This window comes from Desmodus rotundus, chromosome 6 (assembly GCF_022682495.2).
Source record: "Desmodus rotundus isolate HL8 chromosome 6, HLdesRot8A.1, whole genome shotgun sequence".
In the NCBI taxonomy this organism is placed as follows: domain Eukaryota; kingdom Metazoa; phylum Chordata; class Mammalia; order Chiroptera; family Phyllostomidae; genus Desmodus; species Desmodus rotundus.
In genome coordinates, this window is record NC_071392.1 from 7338218 (window position 1) to 7358932 (window position 20715).

At 43.3% G+C, this 20715-nt stretch overlaps 1 protein-coding gene across 3 annotated transcripts in view; it reads left to right on the plus strand.

The window, feature by feature from the left end:
* DPY19L2 (dpy-19 like 2) overlaps positions 1–15891 on the plus strand; it is a 48392-nt gene extending 32501 nt beyond the window's left edge. For 2 of the 3 annotated variants that reach the window (XM_024562924.4, XM_053927093.2), the window contains 9 exons: positions 1729–1830; positions 2941–3012; positions 3795–3841; positions 5842–5866; positions 7614–7733; positions 8645–8819; positions 10301–10400; positions 11712–11837; positions 14486–15891. In XM_024562924.4, coding sequence (XP_024418692.2) covers positions 1729–1830; positions 2941–3012; positions 3795–3841; positions 5842–5866; positions 7614–7733; positions 8645–8819; positions 10301–10400; positions 11712–11837; positions 14486–14636 — 918 coding nt within the window. In that variant the 3' untranslated portion in view covers positions 14637–15891. The remainder of the gene's footprint in view (positions 1–1728; positions 1831–2940; positions 3013–3794; positions 3842–5841; positions 5867–7613; positions 7734–8644; positions 8820–10300; positions 10401–11711; positions 11838–14485) is intronic. The other variant, XM_045197423.3, reaches the window with a different exon arrangement.
* The last annotated feature ends 4824 nt before the right edge of the window (positions 15892–20715 follow it).

Consider the following 20715-nt stretch of genomic DNA (forward strand, 5'->3'; position numbering starts at 1 on the left):
GTACTCAGCTTTGAAATGTACAACTCCCAAAATCTCAGTGTAGTTTTACTTATTCATAATCATGGATTAAATTCAAGATATGAATTGATATTTTTTAAGATTTTTCTTATACTATAAAAAGAAAATGTTAAAGGTTTTCTATCTTTTGATCTCCCAGAAACTGTATGGACCATTTACCCCTCATGTGGCGCATTTCTGTCTGTTCTAAGACCAAGCCCTTAAATAATGGCCCTGTTTAAAGCACATGGCCTACATAACATTACTTGAAGGAATAGAAAGCAGCGTGTGAATTTACTTTTGATTTTTAGCACTTTCTGTTTGGACACGAGCGTGCGTGTGCACCGTACAATAATCTACTCTAAAATTTACCTTCTCTGCTACCTTTCATTTAGGGCCCTTTCTGACGTTGAAATTACCTCAGCTTTAACAAGGGAGCATACTACTTACTCCCTAAAAAGTCAAGTGTTATCACTACTAATTAGAGTTGAACTTCCATGCATGTTCACATTAAATACAATTTCAAAATGTAAGGATTTATTCGCTATTAATTGCCGGCTTTGCATGGTGGTTTATTAGGTTCATTCGTTGCTATTCTCTGGTATGTCTGACACATTTTTGTTTTTTTTCTTTCCCCTTTTACTGGTCTTAGCTTTTTATTCTGTAGGGAGTATGTATTTTGTTAACAACTTTATTTAGGTCTCCAAAGTTATTTACTTATCTATTAAGTTGATCTGTGTTCTTTTTTTCTTGCCTTGCTCCACCTGGTCACCCATTCCACAAACCTTACACAAGCGCACAAACACACTCCCTTGTACTCCTAAGTGACCTCCTCCTCTCTCTAACAGCAGTGAGAAAGACTTGAAACTAAAGTGTTTGGATAGATTACCATTAGCCACCAGACCTACTCTAAATTAGAAAAATAAAGGAAACTCTGAATTTTCCTTGGTAGATAGATATTGGGAACCATGAAGAAAAGAAAACCACAGATAATCATATAAACTTGATATAAAATAATCTCTGTCCCTGTCAAATATTATGAATTAAGGTTTAATGTACCAGATATTTTCCTTTTTTTCTGGCCTCTGGAGGACGCTGTGGAAAATAGTTGTCCCTCCGACGGTAGGTAATGAGTTCTCAGTAGAAAGTAGGAGTTCGCATCGGCTTTGTGTGGCAGTGTTTCTTCTAAAGGCCTTGCGGATCAAGTCCCTAAATCAGAGTGGTGTGCGTGCCTGTTGTGATTCTCATGAATGACAGTTCCCACACGTAATGGCTTGAATGTATGTCCCAAAAGTTCAAGAAGTACCAAAAATTACAATCAATGTTTGAGGCTTCGTAGAAATGACAACGGATAGAATATCTGTTCATGATTTACAATGTGTGGTGAAAGGGCTTACGCTGAGATTGGCTTTTTCTTGATAAATGGTGTGATTACACAATCTCATGATTAACTGCATGGAGGTCTCTGCCCGGCAACTACTGGCTTTAGCTCACCCTTTACATTATCATCTCTGCTTATTTTTCTGACCTCTTTCAGCTTTTCATTGCTCTTGATGTTCTCTTTGTTTTCATTCTTCTGCACATAGCATGTATTGTTCACGGTATATTTTTTCCTTTGAGGGGCATCCATGCACCTTGGATTTATGTGCTCTCTCGATTTTGTTACTGTTACATCACCAGTTGTTACTGAAACTATTTGTGTCATTTCAGTTTTACTCTATTTCCTTCCAGATTCGCCTGAGTGATCTCATAGCTGCGAGAATCTTAGGGTACACAGATTTCGATACCTTAATCTATACCTGTGCTCCCGAATTTGACTTTATGGAAAAAGCGGTATGTTTGTTTTCCTTTTCTACAGGTATGATGGTTTTTAGCTCTTACGTTTTCTTTTGAAACTGAAACTCAACATTTTCATTTAGAAACATCCAACTTATCCTATCATTTTGTTTTTACTATAATGTTTGCTAGTCATGTAGCCTTTCTCACCTGCTTCCTTATGTGCAAAGCAGTAAAGGTTGGCTCCTGCCTCGAGGAGTTACTGATGATGGTTGGAGGAGATGGTCCAGGGAGGTGCTTAACACATTACCTGGGCCACGGCGAATGACTGTGGTGGCAGTCGTGGCCAATACTCGCAATGACCTAGGTCAACTGGAGGCATGGAAGCACTCTGGAAAAGTAAATCAAAGTCTTACCCAGATTTTTACAAATTTCAGTTTTATTTCATTTGATACCCCAAATATTACAAACATTGTGAACAAGATGTTTCCAGGAAAGGTACACAACTAACCACACATTATCCTCTTATCTATCCAACCAGTCATACATTCATTCAAAAACTGCTCCTGGCCACTAAGATCAGGTAACTACCTGTGGGCAGCCTGTCGTAGGGCCACACAGAGGGAAGTGACTCAGTCCCTGCCTTCCGACAGTAGACGCTGTGGTCACGTGGTAAATCACCCCGTCACAGTAGCAGGCCAGGAAAACTGCTCGGCTGCTGCTCTGACTCCAGCACGCATTCATACTTACCATCAGGACTTGGGCTAGTTTGCTGTTTGTGGGTTCTAGTTTCACAAATGAAAATAATGGAACTTTGCAGCCCGGGAGATGATAATGTAGGCCCAGGGGTCAGTAAATACACATTATAAAACCTAATATTATGTAAATAAAGAAAGGATAGGCCCCCAAAAGGGAAAAGTAATGGACATCTAATTTTTGGTTTAATACTTACATCATTAAATTTTTTGATAAATTTGTGTAACTATTTTTAAATGTTGGTCTTTATATTACAACACAAACATTGGTAAATGTATATATATTCTATTAATGACAAAGCTAGTTCTACCTTTAAGAGATTTCATTGTGACATTCAGTTTAACATGGATTTTTACTCATTTAATGTAAAATTTAATAAATGACTATTTTGAATAATTTGTTTTTTTTCAGACTCCGCTGAGATACACAAAGACATTATTGCTTCCACTTGTAATGGTGATTACTTACTTCATCTTTAAAAAGGTATTTTTTTAAAAAATGTATTACTTGGGGTCAAGATAAGGACTTACAATAGGTTAATGATACTAGCTCAGAATTCTGTTTTATTTTTAGGAGGAACTCTTTCCGTTTCTAAAATTTTTTTATTGAAATCTTTTATTATCTAGTATTACATGGCTTTCTTAGAAAGCCATATTAGAAAAGATCCTTAATTATTCTCTGAAAAGAAATATATCAACTACCACCATGTGGCAAGAACTATGTTAACAGCCTAGGGACATGCTCTGAAGCCCCCTGGAGAGTGAGTTCGGGCTGAGACGGCTCCGGAAGCAGATGCGCCAGCGCTAACCCTGTGACCATCAACCATCGGGAGTTTGAGGAAGGGCCCACACACACTGCAGAGCTGACGTAAAGGGTCACAGGGAGGGTGTGTGTGTTAGCTTCCTGGTTCGCCTGGAAGGTGAAGGTAAAACGGCCTCTGAAAGTACCTGGAGGCTGCTGCCAATCGTCACCTTCAGTCTACCCATGTCCCATGAAATACAGGCTGAACCTCCAGCAAGGAGTTGCCCCCATGTAAAAGCTGAGAATTTTAGAGCTGAAATGGACCCCAAAGGTTTACTCCAGCTCTCTTTTGTTGATTAGAGGAAGTTAAGACTTGGAGACACTATTTGCCTGTGGCACCGCTGGACCTACTTGAACCATAAAAATGCTTCTTTGTACTGGGTGTGTTTATGTTAATGAACCAGGGCATTTTAAATGTTGCACAGTTTCTTAGAAAAGTTTCATTGATCTGATTCTATTCACAGACTTTTCGTGATGTTTTATGTGTCTTATCCGCAAACACTTACCTAAGGTAAGTATTATATCATAGTTGTTTCTAAATCGTACTTCATCAGTTATTAAACAACTTACTGACAGACCAGTTTTCCAAATGAATGGACATTACACTTCAGCATTATGATTAAGAAAAGAGAATGAACCAAACTTACATGTTTTCTAAAAATAAAATACAATTGATCTTAGGGATCGCTTTTATGTGTTTGGATCTGTTTTGGAGATATTTACATTTGTGAATTAACTCAAAACTTAAATCGATTTAGTTTAATTTTAATATATGACTAGAAATTAAAGTCAATAAACAGAAGAATGCTAATGTTTTATTTGGGCAACTCCTTTTTTAACTTTCAGAGAAAGCATAATTGTTTTTCTGAATATTCATGAAATAGTTTTTTTCTCCATTTACGGTTAAAACTATTTGTTCCATTACATTTTTGTGGTTTTAGTAAAGTCATACATTTATGGCATAAACATATGCAAGAAAAATATGACACGGAAGTAAATTGCGGAAGAGGATTTCCTTCCAAGGAGAACCCTAAGTCACGTGCTGTTTATGCAGAGGCGTCGGCAGGCCGCCGTATTTAAGGAAATAGATGCCGGCAGGGCAGCCTCAGACCTCCAGAGCCGTGGCAGCCGTGGCACAGAGCACTCACAGCCCGCACCCTGTGCTGTGTCTCAGTGCGGCTTGTGTGGTTCCAGGCGCGCTACTTAGAATTTCTTGAGTGAGACTGTTGAAATGGCAGAGTCCTGTTTGGTGAAATCATTTCTGAAACAAGAGAGCTGGTAGACCCTCAGATGGCTCTTGACATTCTAGAAAGAGTGTATGTAGAGCCCTGGAAACTGTTCACAGAAGGAGTGAATGAAGGGGCCTGGGTTTTTAAATTAGAAAACAGAGCCTTCAGGAGTCTTCAAATATTTGAGAGGGTGCAGTGTGGAAGGGCACACACTAGAGGGGGCCAGTGGGTGGGAAATACTTAGTTCAAAATAAGGAAGTCTTTCTTCCAGATTAGTGTGTCAGTGTGACAGCCTTGTGGGTGTGTGCGCACCAAAACAGGACACGGTTATACATTCAGACAAAACAGTGTATCAAGAAAAGAGGGAGGCCACCCACCCCTCCCCCCAGCCTTGACTGCCTAAGTGAGGAGGCGCCAAAATGGAGAGCAAGTAATTGGGTGATTTCACTAAAATCTGGAGAAGCCATCCCTCAATTAACCATTTTTTTTTAAATCTCTGGATCTGTGTGTGCCCTTCAACTCCTTACTTTGGATTTCTCTCTCCCACTCCAGGGTCCATGTTAGAAGGCCTCTGCACCCTGTAAGGCTGTTATAGCACAGCAGTCTTTTGAATGGGACATGAACGCAGGCAGTCTCATGCTCTCACACGAAGCTAAGATGGGCTCTGTGAGGGTAAAACCGGTGTCCGAGCTATCCGTGCTGGGTCCACTGCACGGGACCTCCAACACAGCAGCGGTGCCGTGCAAACGCAGCCCATTGGTAGCCATAGATTCTTAGCAAACGTGTTAGACAGCTTTTTGGGAACTAAAAATATTTATAGGCTTTACTCAGTAACTTTTCTTCTAGAAGTTTATCCTAAGGAAATACTGAGAGCTGCTCACAGTTTTGTGTCCAGGGATGTTCCCAGTCCTTATAATTGTGAAAAATGAACACCGTTCAGCAGGGCTTAAAGCATTGTACACACCGAACACGGTTGACTGTAATAGAAACTCTTTTTGTTCATTTACCGTTTCACAGGTACAATCTCCAGCAATTAGTAACACCTACCTTATCTTAAGAAAGAATGCCTTTTTCAGATACATTAAGACGGATCATTATAAATCATGCCTTTTAAATCACTGTCACTTTTAATGGTATTATCTAATATTTGTATTTTTCTTTATGCCTCTAAGTAGTTTAGAGAATCAAATTTTTAGCATCTAAGAAGAAATGAAGTTTATTTTGATGCGACCATAGAATAATGGACATTTAGTAAATAGAGAATATTTTTGTTTTATTCCAGAAAACAGCTCCTTGAACATGGTGAGGTAAAGCCTTCATTTCAATCATTGGTAGACTGTGTGTTAAGATCTAGTTCAAGGCCAGTTTACAAAGGAACAGCCTTGCTGCTGACAGCCACCTGCAGTACTTGCGTGGGTCAGCCACACTGGTCTGTTTCTGCTCATCCTTCCACGTTTTAATCTGCTCTGTTTTGAACAGTAGCAAGGATTGGAAAGCTAGAAGGCTGATGTATGACCAGAGAGCACAATTAAATTGAATTACCTTCATTCATCATTCTTTCACTTATTCAACAAGAACAAGCATTAATGTCTGACCTGCCGACCTAGCCAGCCATCCGGACGGGTACCTGGGGCCAGGCTTCTGCCCCACAGAAGTGGGGTGGTGGGCCCGGGAGCAGGTTTCGGCAGGGCTGCAAGACGCAGAAGGCGGTGTAGCAACAACGCCGGTGCCTGCAAATGTGTGCGAGTGTCCGTGGAGACGGGACACCAGTGAGGCAGCGTTGTGCACCGTACTAAGTCATTATGTGGCACGTAAAGGGAAATCCCAGCACAGGCTGGAAATGTGATTTCCCAAGTAATAGAACTCTTAGTCTTAAACAGAGGGTCAAATTTATAAGAGAGCGCAACTAAATTTGAACTTTGTAGGGATAGCTCACAATGGTAACTGCTGTTTTTGAGTAGCTACTATGTGCCATGTACTGTGCTGTTTAATTCTTATAATATTATTCCCATTTTGCAAAGAAGAAAATGATGTTAATTGGGTGATACTATCCCGCACAGAGATAAACACCGACATAACTTAGTAGTTGTTTAATTCTTTGCGCACATAAGGTCAAAAGTAGGCGTTCCTGGTTAGTAGGAATTGAGAGACCAGACTCCTCCACTCCTCCTGTCTGTGGCTCTGCTGTTTGCACACACGGCCTCCTGGTTACTGTGCCGTCCACATCAACCTGCCGGGGAAGGGGCGGGAACACGGGAGATGGAGGCTTTGCAGGGGCTGCGCCTGGCAACAGTGTGTGTCACCACCTGCCCACAGCTGGAACGCAGGCACAAGGCCACTCCCGAGGGCCAGCAGGCTGGGACACAGACGCTGCTGCCTCTGTGCTCGGGGAGGAGAGCAAGGGGTCGCTGCTGAGAAGCAGAGGCCCAGAGAGAGGAAGCAGCTCTCCTGAGGTCCCATAGCCAGCTGCTGGAGAGCTTGCACTGGGGCCCAAGCAGCCCATCCTCAGGGCTCTCAAAGTCAGAGTCGGTGCTGCCTGCCTCCTGATGAATGTGTGTTCGCAGCCTCCTTCTCACACGAGCCCTCTGGGGAAAGTGCTGTTATTTCTATTCCACTGACGAGCACTGCGGCTGAGAGGGGCGTAGTGACTGGCTTCATGGCCCAAGGACGCTGAGCCCAGGGGTATGGCGGCAGGGTCCATGCTGTGATCTGGTCACTCTGCCGCCACCCAATGTGGCTGCTTTTGTGCGATCGGCTGTGTCACAGTCCTTTTTCTCTCTCTGCTAAATACATGGCAAGGGAAGCCTCCCCAGGGCAGGAATCGCTCACTCTTGTTTTGTTCACCTTTGAATCTGCAGCGCCCAGAATGGTACCCGGCAGATAGCAGGCATTCAATTAATCTTTGTTGAATAAATGAATAAATATTAATAGACTTATTACTAAGGTAAAACGATCCTTGTCCTAATGAATAATAATAGTTTTATGTGTTCAATTTTATGTTTCTTAATTTAAGAATAGATGAAGTTAAATGGGCGTTTTGTTTTGTTCCCGTAGCTGATCTTCCACACACTGCAGCTGTTCGCATTTTCCGCTCTGGCCATCCTGATCATGAGGCTGAAGCTGTTCCTGACCCCGCACATGTGCGTGATGGCATCTCTGATCTGCAGTCGGCGGGTAAGGCGTTCATCCTGGCGCGGCCGCAGCCTCTGCGGCGTGGCTGCCATGCCTGCTGAGTGACCCAAAACGTAAAACACTGGTGTTACCTTAGGTGTGTTAAACGTTAGTTCCTGACTCACCGTAGAGGAAGAGAAGCACCTTCAAGTAGCTGTGAAAATCATCCCTAGTTTTTGACGGGTATTTCTAAGACAAGTGATGAGGCGTGCCCTCCCCTCTGCGAGTAGCCCGTCCACAGACAGATTTTTGGAGTGTGCGTCTGTGCGAGGGTCTCGTGGCCCATCAAGCTACCCTCCGCCACTCTTCGGATTCCAGAGCAGATGCTTGCTCTGCTGCTGGCCTCTCGTCTCGGAGAGTCCCTGGGAAATGGTATCCGTTCTGCGGTTCCATTGCTGTAGCTGCTGTGCAGGGAACTGGACAAAGTAGTGAGGACATGGAGACCAAGGTGCCCATGGTGCTTCTAGAAACACCTTACTTAGTTCCGATCATGAGAATCTTGTCTTAGAATACCAGGCGCTTATTTTCCGGAGGGGGGCGTCCGCGTGCATACCAGTGTGGTTTCCCTCACCGTTCCAGATGGCTGTAAAAAGCAGCCAGATGTTACAGGGTCTAGTTCTAGGATGTTTCAAAACTGCGATTGGCTGATCTTAACCCCTGGTGATAAATCAGTACTTCTAACATGTTCCTCAGTTCTTTCAGAAGGAAAGAGCTTCATTTATGAGTAGACCCTGTAATTCCAAAATACTCGCTCTTTTGGAACAACAGGTGAGGATAGTTCTGCATGTGATTAGTGTACTTGATGATATCAAATGGCAGTCCACCTTGGTTCAAGTAACAAGGTGAGAATTTATTACTGACCCTACAGCACTCTTCATATAAGAATTATAAATAAATGGTTTCTTTCATTTCAGCTCTTTGGCTGGCTTTTTTGCAGAGTTCGTTTTGAGAATGTTATCTTTGGCCTCCTAACCGTCATGTCCCTACAAGGTTGTGCAAACCTCCATAATCAATGGAGCATAATCGGAGAATTTAATAATCTGCCTCAGGAAGAACTGATACAGTGGATCAAATACAATACCAGAACAGGTGTGTGGCTGCTCAGTTACGTGCATCGCTGGTTTTATGCGGACACACTTAAAGTACACACGTGTACCTAGTCATTTACACCGTCACAGATTTTGAGGATGCTGATTGCGATGTCCACCCAGTCAAAGCTTTTCCAAAGGTGACTTTGTGTCCCCTTTAAAACCTTCTAGGTAACCATCAAAAAGAATTTTCATTAACACCAGGAATTAAGGATTGTTCACAGTTTTGTGCTGCAACTCTGAAACTGTTATTGTGTTTTAACCCCAACAAACGATAAATCGAATAAATCTTTAGCAACAGAATTTCTCACCTTGTGACAGATCATTGGAGCAGCAGCAACACGCCTCCCCCCCACCCCTCCCGCACAGCCCCCTTCCTGCACAGCGTGCAAGCCGAAGCGGCTGCAGAGGCTGGCGCTGCCCCTGGTTGAGAACCACTGCCCCAGCCTGAGAGTTTTTTCCCTATTAATTATTGGATCTTGCAATAATAAGTACACATTTCCACTTCAACTGACTTAAATGTTTTCAGGTTTAAGGCATATAAAGAGATTTTAATTCAAAATTACGTTGATAATACTTATAGTTGAAAGTAAACATTTAGTTACTTATAGTAGATCTAAATAACATGCCTGTTCTTATTAGCAATTTTAGTATGCTAATTAAAAATTATAATAATAATTACATAATAATTTTTTATACAAAAGTGCCAGGAGGTAAGCATTTGATCTTTTTGTCTTCTGAGAGACAAAACCAAAGGTGAAGTTAGATGGTAGATTTTGGTGAATCCGATTTATACAGAAGACAATACATTTATACGCACCATTACTGCAAAAAGAACAACTAGCAAGTAAGCACATATTTTGATTCGAAATATAAACTATGAAGTCAAACAGAAACGAAGGCACCTGAATTATGAGTGTTTAAAGACGATCTGAGGGAAGAAAGCAAGGCCTGGCTCTGGCAGGTGGTCAGGACGACAGCTCACAGCCCACACAAGTCATTTTGAAACGTGAACTGTGACACTCGCCCTTGAGCCTACTCACCCGCCTCTCGGTTCCTAGCGTTTCAAATCGCTGAGACAGGGTGTGACAGGTACAACTCTGCCTGTGGCAGCGCAGTGCTGACTGGGCCCGAGCTGTAGCGGGGACGGGGGCTGTGCGCTCTTGGCTCAGTCCCTTCACCCTGCGGAGCCTCGGCCCCTCATTACAGACAGAGAGTCACTGCGAGCTGCCCGTCTAGTTGTGCGCATCCCACGTGCTGTCCCTGGACCACGCTTAGCACAGTTCCCCGGCACCGGACGGCTCGCCGCAAAGGCTGGCTGGGATGCTGGTGGACGATCCATCACACGGAGTGGGGCAAACCCGTGGTGCCCAAGGGTATTGTCCACGTGCACTCCAGCGCCCCGCTGCGGGTTCCCGTAGGGCAGGTCAGTAACTCCTGCTTTTCGGTCAGACGCGCACTATGGACCCTACTCTTTTCCAGACGCGGTGTTCGCGGGCGCCATGCCGACCATGGCGAGCGTGAAGCTGTCCACCCTGCGCCCCATTGTGAATCACCCGCACTACGAGGACGCGGACCTGAGGTTGGCCTCTGGAGGGACACCCCGACCCGGCACACTCCCGGCTCACGCTGACTCTTGGAGACAGGGCGATGTTTGTACACTCGGTCACCTGTGTGCACACGCTGTCCCCCTCCTGTCCACGCTGGAGGTTCAACGTGCTAACCTCCACCCCGACATCACGGGGCCTCGCCACCCCCAGTGAGCTTAGCTCGCTCCAGCAACTGAGCAAAGCAAAAGCCAGCCTTGCCAAAGTGAAACCCGTGCCCCGGAGTTAGCGCTGCTCTCAGTGCGCGTCCGTGCGCACGCGTGCGTCCCTGGGGCGCTCGGGAGCCACCCTGGGGGCCCAGAGGGTTTGGCCCGCGGCTGTGCCATCGGGCGCGGTCCCCGCCACCCCCATCCCCACCCGGTTTCCGAAACCTTTCTCCATCTCACTGCCAGCCGGGAGCTGGCCTTCCCTCAAACAGAGAACAAGGACGGGAAACCCGCGGCGATCTGCGCTGTAATGAAAATGTGGGGTGTTCGTTTGCTAGGCGGTTGTGAGAACTCGAGTTTCCACTGAAGTCTGAAAGTTGTTTTTCTTAAATGACTGGCTTTAAAAAATTATTCTAATCATTCCAGTAATTGTCAGGGTAACCTTTTCCTTTGCATTTAGTTTTTGGCCTTTTGTTGACAGGTAAAAGTTTAAGTTATTTAAAATTCTATGTCTGGTTGTGGAGATTGGGCATCCCGCATGCTCGAACTCCTAAGGAATGTCTATAATGCATAAAAATTTGGCCGGGATTCCATAAAAACTCCCACTCAGGGCCACGCCACGCACTGCGCCATGTCTCGGTGAGCATCCCTGGTTCTCAGCTTCTCCGGAGGTGCCTCACCTGGCTGCTGCCCTGGGTGCCCGCTGGCTGAAGCTTCTATTTCCTACATTCCCCTTCAACTCATGTGCTTCCCAGAGCTTCTGTAGATGAAGCTTTCTACTGAGACCTGTGTTTTCACTGTGTCTAGTCTGTACCTGAATGTGCCCCATGAGCAGGTTAATCATCTTATGAATTACACGAAGCAAGTTGTATATTCTGAATGCTTACCCTGCTGTCCAGCTCTAGGTTCTAAACTGGTTAATAAGCAACCCATGCGGAATTCACACTGCTGTGCGTTTTAGCATGTGTAGGAAATAAGGAGTGTGGAAACTGCTACCCCAGAGTAAGTTGTGCCATTTGGGATCGTATGTGTACATGTCCCATCCAGTGAGCACTGAGATTTTAACCTGCTGGGAAAATGTCTTTACTCCATTCTATTATCACATATTGAAGTTTCTTTAACCTGTCTTTACATTTAAAGGGCCCGGACAAAAATAGTTTATTCCACATATAGTCGAAAATCTGCAAAAGAAGTAAGAGACAAATTGTTGGAGTTACATGTGAATTATTTTATTTTAGAAGAGGCATGGTGTGTTGTGAGAACCAAGTGAGTATGAAGTACAGTTTCCAGCAACCACTGTTTTACTTTATTAAAAGTAGCCTGATTCTTGAAGAATTTTTGTTTTGAATAAATTTCATTAAAATATTTTACTTAAAATTATTTCATTTAGGAAAGTAAAATTATACTATCATTTGAGTAGAATTTAATTTCAAAGAATTATTAGTTTCCTGATTTTTAAATTATAATTTATTATCTTAAGTGTAGCCTTTTCATACTTTTCCAAGTTTTTATGATAATTTTTATTAAATGTGTGAAATGCAGATTTGAATTTACAACTGAGTGAGATATTAGCATTCTGCTACTAGAGCTGAATTACATTGGATTTATAAGATTTATAAGAAAAGTTTCACGTAACTTGAAAGGGTATAATAAAAAAATTTTAATTTCTGAATTTTGAATCTCTAAAAATCATAAAGTTCAAAAATGTTTAATTGATATCTTGAGGCCTTTTTTTTTTAGACTCTTTCATCTAAGAGATGCTAAGTGGTGTTAAGCCTAGTGTTGAACATTTTCATTTCTCCTGGGGATAATTAGGAGTAAGGCTTTAACACAGTATTGAAAAGCCAAGTTCAGAAATTCTGGTAGCTTGTTCTTCTATATAATTTTAATATCTAATAAATATATCTAGGAAGCAGTGGCACCTTGCAAAAGAAGAAACAGGAGCATCATAATGTTCACGTATGTGCATCATACTAATTTAACTCAAAATTTAATAAAACAAAGTAGACTTCACAGCAAGGCTTAGCACCACGGAGAGAGATAGCTGCTTTATAATGACAAAGGGGTTGCTGCATCAAAACACACGTAACGATGAGTGTACACACATCTAAACAGCACTTGAGAATACACCAAGTAAAGATGCGCAGAACTAAAAGGAAATAAACAAATCTTCAGTCATAGTTAGAAATGTTAACATTCCTTTCTCTACTGAGAAAAGTAGATAAGTAGCCAGTAAGGATAAAAAAATACAAACACCAGCCCCAGCTGGTGTGGCTCAGTGGACTGAGCACTGCCCTGCGAGCCAAAGGGTCGCTGGTTGGATTCCTGGTCAGGACACACGCCTGGGTTGCGGGCCAGGCCCCCCGTAGGGGACACGCGAGAGGCAACCGCACACTGATGTTTCTCTCCCTCTCTTCCTCCCTCCCTTCCCTTTCTCTAAAAATAAATCTTTAAAAAATAAAATAAAAGATACAGAGAACAAACAGTAGCAAATCCCCTGGTCTAACTGGCATTTATAGGATGCTGCAGGGAAGAGCTGGTGAACACGTGTTCTTTTACAGGGCACGTGGGACGTGCCTCAGAAGAGACGATACACTGGGCCCCAAAAGCGGTCTCACTATGTTCAAATGGTTTGAAATCATGCAGAATTAAATGAGAAATCAACAATAAATAGCTGCCCAGTAAATCCATACATATTTGGAAACTAGGCAATAAACTAATGGGTCAACATAAAAAGCACAAAGGAAATATAAAAAGTGATATTTTTTATTTGAAAGGAAAAGGAATCTTCAGCAATGTTGCTGATCTAACTGGAGATCTGTGTAGAAGAAAAACCGAACCATGACCCACACGAGGCCATGCAGGAAAGTGAACTTGACATGGATTTCAGAACTAAATGTAACAGCTAAAATTATATGTCTTAGAGCACAGAGCATAAACCATAAAACATGAATAAGTTATGTACCTCAAATTGAAGTCTTTTCCTCAAAAGGTGTTAAGAAAATGAAAAGGCAAGCCACAGATGGGGAGAAAACAATTGCAAAGCATATATCTGATGAAGGACTTACATATACAGTGTATATAAAGAAATTTTACAAATTTTTAAGAGCTGGAATCTGAAAGCGCTGAGCGGACGCTGCTGCTGCTGCATGTGGCAGGAGACCCGGGCCAGTTAAGTGACTGCAAACTGGCAGCCACCGCAAGGACAAACCAGATTCCAGATTATAACCAGCAGTTTATAACCCCAGCGTCCCGCTCCCAGCCAACAACCATCAGACCAGCAAAGAAACGGGCGGGTTGACCCGTACTAAGGGGGAAAGTTGGTAGAGACTGCTTTAAGTCGGCCCAGATGTTGGACTTAGCCAAAATCTCCAAAGCTGCTACTATAAACACATCCAAATAATTAAGAAAAATATTCTTTAGCAAGAAATAGTGCTTCATTTAGTCCACGCGTAGAGCCCCCCATGGGAAAGTGTTGAGGAGACCCACATGAACTTAAGCCCCAAAATACGAAGTTTATCAGGAATTACATTAACTTTTAAAAAATTTGTCTCATTCCATGATTAATGAGCTTTATGTTTGGTTGCTAATATCACTTAGAAAATATAGTGATCTATATTTATTTTGAAAAAGAGTTTTTAAATATATGGTTCGGAATGTATACTGATCCTTTGTTGGATTCAAAGTATATTGATTATTTGATTACATGGAACAGGAAAATGCCACCTACTTATTTTTATTTTTATCTCTAAATATTGAACTTAGGCTTTTTGAAATGGTGCCTTAAAGTCTTTAATGTATTGAATAAGTTAGTCTCTTAAAATCTAGGAGCTGCTCCACAGTCTATATGTTTCCTCTGGACACGAACGCACTGTTAGCGTGGCTGACTGTGCCTCCCTTTTTCTGCTTCTCAGGCCCGGTTGCAGCATGCTTGAGATTTGGGATCTGGAAGACCCCTCCAACGCCGCAAACCCACCCTTATGCAGCATCTTGCTCAAGGACGCCCGGCCCCACTTCACCACAGTGTTTCAGAACAGCATGTACAGAGTCCTGAAGGTGGGCTGAGCTGTGGCTGCGGCACCGAGAAGAGCAGTGCAGACGCCACCGTGGCGTATTTACGTGAATCAGAACCACAGGCCTTAGTGAGGGGCCCTTAAAAAGAAGATAATAAAATGATTTAGTTTCTCCGATTGCTGAAGGGTACATTATTTCATTGTTTTCCATTGAATGTCAGCCTTATCAAGCTTGCGTTTAAATAATTAAATCATTTCACACTGCATAAACAAATGTTCATCTTAAAGGTTTAAAAAACAGTATGTAAAAGAACAATGAAATTTAACAAATCAAAGATATGTAAATCTTTTCAGTCCAACTAGGTGAATTGCTTCAGGTTTTCTCTAGTACCAGGATGTACTGGTTCCGACTCTCTAAACCACTTGGATAGACTAAAGTTCTTTCTGACATGATACCTCGGATCCCGATACTGACCCTCGGGATGGCAACCTCTGACCTCGGCAGGAATTTCATTTGTAACCATGCCACTGCTAAGATTGTTTCTGCTTTTACTAGCCTCCGGAAAGGTCTTTAATAGCTTTTAATAACTTTTTATCGCTTCAAGTTAAGTATTTTTATAAACAGCTTACTTTGTAATGTTTTGATCCTCTCGAGTTTATTTAACCAACCAGATAAGTATTTTTTCCATTGATTAGTTCTCTGCCTAAGTTCAGCAGGTTCTTATTAATCTGTCTTTAGAATCCAGTGGTTTTTCTTTTAATATCCAGGTAAAATAAAAAAAATTGCTGTTGTACATGACATAATGTCGGCTGAAACATAATCAGAATAGAAACTCCAGTTAAATTTATCAGATGAGATTTTAAGATTCTAGATCTTGAATGCAGCAAACGCATTTTGTCTTGATGGCTATGCAGCTCATTGGGCATAGTCTTGTTTTCTCTGGCCGCCATCATTTCTAATAACATATTTTAAGTCCTTTTCAACTTTTATAGTTGCAAAGTATTTTACTGTAGGATACAAAGCAGCTAAGAAAGCGTGCCACATTTTACTTATTTTAGCATTTTCAAATATTTCGTTTTGGTGTGTGGACAAAGGAGGAAGAGAGACATAACACCTAACATTCATAAAGTTAACGTAATATACACTGGACGGTGTTTGCATGGGAAACATTGTTTTAAAGTTGGCAGAATTCAATGGCAACAACAAAATGGGACAAGTGTATTAACTTATAAAATGTTCCATGTAAATATAATGTATTGATATGGGTTTATGTTACTTTCATGTGCTGTGTATATTTAAAAATTAAAAGAGCCTTGAAAATTCCGTGCATGTTTTCCATTTTTCCTCATCCTTTACCGAGCATACATTCTGAAATTGAAATAGTTCTGCTATGAAGGCGGAAATCACAGGGTCCTGGATTTATGGTTTGGCAGTAATATTTCTTAGCCACCTCTCCCACAGAAGGCAGTGTATGGTCATGGAAATAGGACGGGCCTTCTAACGAGATGGGTCTAAGTTTGAATCCTGGCACTTCATTCACTAGGTGTGTCACCACCCATTCAGAAGGTATTTATTGAGCACTTACAGTAGGCCATGAACCATGCTAAGCTTGGTCATACTTCTTGACACTCTGAGCTTTCGTTTCTTTTTTTGTAAGATCCTCTCCCAGGGATGTCGTTGCTTTTAGAGAGGAAAGGTGGAGAGAGGAACACAGATTGTTGTTCCACTGATTGATGCGTTCATTGGTTGATTCTTGGATGTGCCCCGACCAAGGATCAAACTGACGACCTTGGCATACCGGAATGGTGCTCCAACCGACTGAGCCACTTGGCCAGGGCATCTGAGCTTCAGTTTCTTCACCTGTAAGTCAGAAGTCACAGGACCTACTTGGAAAGTCTCGTGAGGATTAGTAAGAATGTGCGAAAGTGCTTGGCACATGCAGGACCCAACAAACATTAGTTAGCTCCTTTTGCTCCCTCTCCCCACCCCACTAAGGAGCTCAGTAACGTCAAGTTTCCTGGTCGGTCATCTCGTCTCAGGATTCCAATCACCTTGCCTGTATTTTGTGTCAATAAACAGGAATGTTGGACTGTAGCCCCCAGATGATGAGAATTCTATTTTTGCAACCTAACACATCATGTATTTGGTAGTTTTTCTATATCCAACACCCATGCTCCATAATATATAGGGAACATACAAATTAAATTTGTTTTTACTTTTAAAAGGGTCGCGACTTCTGTCACCCAGCTTGCAGCGCCAGTGCCAGGCGAGGGACAGCGAGAGGCAGGGGTCTTCCCCGCAGTCCCAGACCCTGTCAAATCCCAGAGTTCCCAGAACAGAGCAAAGTCCTTTGAAGACGGGCGAGTCCAGACACGCGGGCCATGCAGGCACAGCGTGTGAATGCTGCGCACGCCTGTGAAGTGATGAGCACTGAAAGTCGGCTACAGAACTACTCTAGCCAAGTCCAGCTGTTGTAAATGAACAGCTAGGCTTTATTAGACTCTCTTTACAATGTCGTAAAAAGCAAAACTGTCTAAATCTGAAATATAGTTATTGTTGATACCCTCATACTTAGCGAAATGATGTACTGTATTATGAAAACCATTTCTTTTACCGTAAGGAGGAGGAAATACCCACTAAAAACTTCTAGTGAGCAAAATGTTTACATAGACCTTGCGCCATCTGCTGGCTATGGACTATTATAACGTTTGTCCTGCTAGCTACAAAAAGAGTTAAGCAGCTGGTTTGCACCTTGTAAGATGGGAGAAATCCAGGCAGAAACAGAAAACTCAAGGACATGAGCTACACTTCTTTTAGTTGTGATTCTCTCTGCAGGTAGGGATGGAACAGTAATTCCTGGTTCTTCTCCCCCTTAACCACAACATCTCCACTGTTTCTTCCTCCTCTTCCTCCTCTGGTCCCTCCAGAGGTTCTCTGCTTTGGTGCCCACCCTCCAGCAGGATGATTGACACTCCCAACTTCCCACTTCAGCTGCAATGAATGAACTGCTTGAAATGTTCAGCAAGTCTTTTTCCTGCCTGTGCTCACACTGTCCCCTCAGTCTGTTAAAGTCTTATCTGTCCTCCTCCCACTTCCTCTTCCTGCTCATGCCTTCACCTCTCAGCTCAGATGTCCCCTCCTCTAGGAAGCCCGCTGGGACCATCTCCTTTGTGGTCCACTAATGCCACTCCACTTGCCAGGTTGTTTGATCATTTTAAAATTACCTCTTAACCTGTGGGAGTTGCTCATTGAGCTAAGAGCTACTTAAATATAGAGTTTGTGTCATTTAATTCATATTCCACTTAGCATCGTTCCTGGCACATAGTAGGTGCTCAGTAAACATTGCATGAAGGAATAACATGGAAAATAACTGGTTGAAACATAGGAAACAAATTAAAGACAGGGTGGTCAGGGATCCCACTGGGTAATTTTTACTGTTTGCTGTTGTTACTATATACCTAATTCAGCCCCCAAATGGATCAATATATCTTGTAGGTCTCCAACACTGTTTGGGGTGCTCTCGGATCAAATGCAAAATATTAGCGTGTAGATTAAGACTTGGTTTGAATCCCTGCTCTACCACTTCCTAGCTGGGCAATTAAACATTTAAAATTTTTCTCATATGCAAAATGGAGATATAAAAGGTATACAAGGGCAGGTAAAAATAGGTTTACAGTTTTAAAACACACAATACTATAATTAATAAGTAATAATACAATAATAAACTTTTATGCTCTCACAACTGTAAACCTACTTTTGCTAACCTCTGCAGTCCTCTGTTAAAGAGAAACCACAGGCCCCAAATGAGGGCGCTTGTGCTAAACACCCATGACGCCACACCTGGATATAATGTCTCACCTGACTGTCTCACCTTCTCCCAGGAAAAGAACCTTGACCAGTCTGGAATTTTCTGGTCAATACCAGGAAGGTAATTCGATAAAACCCAGGGGATATTGTGGTCTAAAAATGATCCTTTCTCTTCTTTAGTAATATCCCCCTTGCCCCACCCTTCTCCCTGTGAAATCCTTCCATTTTACACAACCCCACTGAGCACACTTCTAGCTGCTGGATGGGGGCGGGGGAGGAGCAGCGCTGCGGGATTCACGAGTTGCTTAATGAAGCCAATGAGATCGGTAAAGTTCCTCGGTTGCGTTTTGTCCTTGAACGCTTCAAAATGGTCTCTGAAAGAGAAAAATAAGGTGACCCACGCAACGCATATAAAACAGGAGAAGTGCCCTGGAGGTGGCTGTTTGTTCTTTTTGTCTTTGTTCTTGCTGAAGTCGGCTCAGCCCTGAGCCAACTGCGGATGGGATGGGGTTTCTGTTCTCCCGCTGGTGGTTCGTTTATTCTTCAGGGACTGTCTGTCCCCTCCAGTCTGTTATCAATCGTTAGCTATGGCAATTTGGGAAGCTTTGCTGTTCTGCTATTTCTCTGATGAGGTCTCACTTACACCTTTAGTTTTCGGAAGCCATTGTGCTGGAGACAGGAAATGCTCACCACCTAAGTCTAGGACCGCAGCTTATCCTCGAAACTGAGGGGTGCTATAGTGTGGTGGTACCCCGTAGTGTTGTTTTAAAATAACTTTGAAGTTTTTCAGGTGGCCTTTCCCTCCAGGTATAAAATAAGAAACTCAACAACCCCAGACTTCCAGAGCATGGCTTCTGACCAATTGTCTCACCAGGGAACACAAAGCAAATTGAAAAGGGTAAAATAACTCCCCTGTAACTGCCCTAGGTGGAAACCACTTATATAAGGGGCTAGAACTGGAGGTCTAGAAAGGAAGGGACCCCAGGAGCGGTCATTTCAAGAAGGGGTGGCTGAGAATCGAGACACAGGCACTTCTGCAAGGGGAAGACATTGGCTTCCAAAGGTCCTCCCAAGAATCATCTCAAATATTACTGGCCAAGCAGATTGCCCAGCACTCCTCCTCCCAAGCCTTCTCAGGGTTGGCATAGGCCTGGGGGTGCAGGGCAGGGCTGAGCTGCGGGGAGGGGAGTGGTCTCCAGCAGTGCCCCAGCAAAGAGGGACAGGGAAGCAGGCAACAGGGTGTTGTGTAAACCCAGGAGCTCCTGCCCAGCAGTACCCGGTTCCTTCTGTTCCCGTGATCGGAAGCTGATTCATGGGAGCTGCACCTGCAGTGACGGAGTCTCGCAGCTGACCACCCTGCCCCAGGCACCCTGGTAAAATATGAAGAGATCCGGCTTCCTCCTGGGGTAAGTTCCCGTGTCTGCTGGCAGACCCCCAAGGCTCCCTGCCACCTCTACTCAGGCCTGGGACTTGCATTGAGCCAAAGTCCAGGGCAAAGGCCTTTGAGATGCTCACTCCCCCTTTGCTTGTTTACTAGCATCCATTTGCTGGTATTAAAAATTATCTGCAGAATATCAAATTCCCCGCTGAGGCCACTTTGGGACAGCGTGGGCCGTGTGAGTGGAACTCAGTGTAGCCCCGGAGGGTGTGGTGCTGGTCGGGGCACTGGGAGGCATGCAGCCTTCAGCCAGACAGGGCACCCTCTGGATTTGGAACGTGCAGGTGAGTGGCTGAGATGACAGGTTGCTGAAACCTCTCAGAGGCAAATTTCCCAAGTATGTAGAAATCTGGAAAGTACCCTGAAACGGCTTTGACTGCACTTCATACACTGCAGATTGTATGTGCTTTTTTTTTTTTTTTACTAAAAACATTTTTAAGGCTTTTGCGGGAGCACAATGACATCATGAAGTGTGACACATCACTCACGTGGTTGTTAATTCATTAAGAGACACAGGAAATCGGAAAACCTTTTTATAAATTTTTTAAAAATTTATATTTGGAGAAAGAGGGAGAGGGGGAGAAACATTGATCGGTTGCCTCCCACATGCCCCAGCTGGGGCCCTGGCCCACTAACCAAGGCATGTGCTCTGAATGGGAATCAAACCAGTGACCTTTCGGTTCACAGGCCAGCACTCAACCCATTGAGCCACACCAGACAGGACCAGAAGGTTTGTTCTTAAATGACTTCTTTAGGCAAAACTAAAATGGGGTGGCTTGTCGACATGGACTGGGCTGCCTGCTCTGCAGCTGAGGGAAACTGAGATCGGAACTACCCCTCTGAGTCTGGGTGACTCGCACTTCCCACTTCAATTTCTTCACGGCA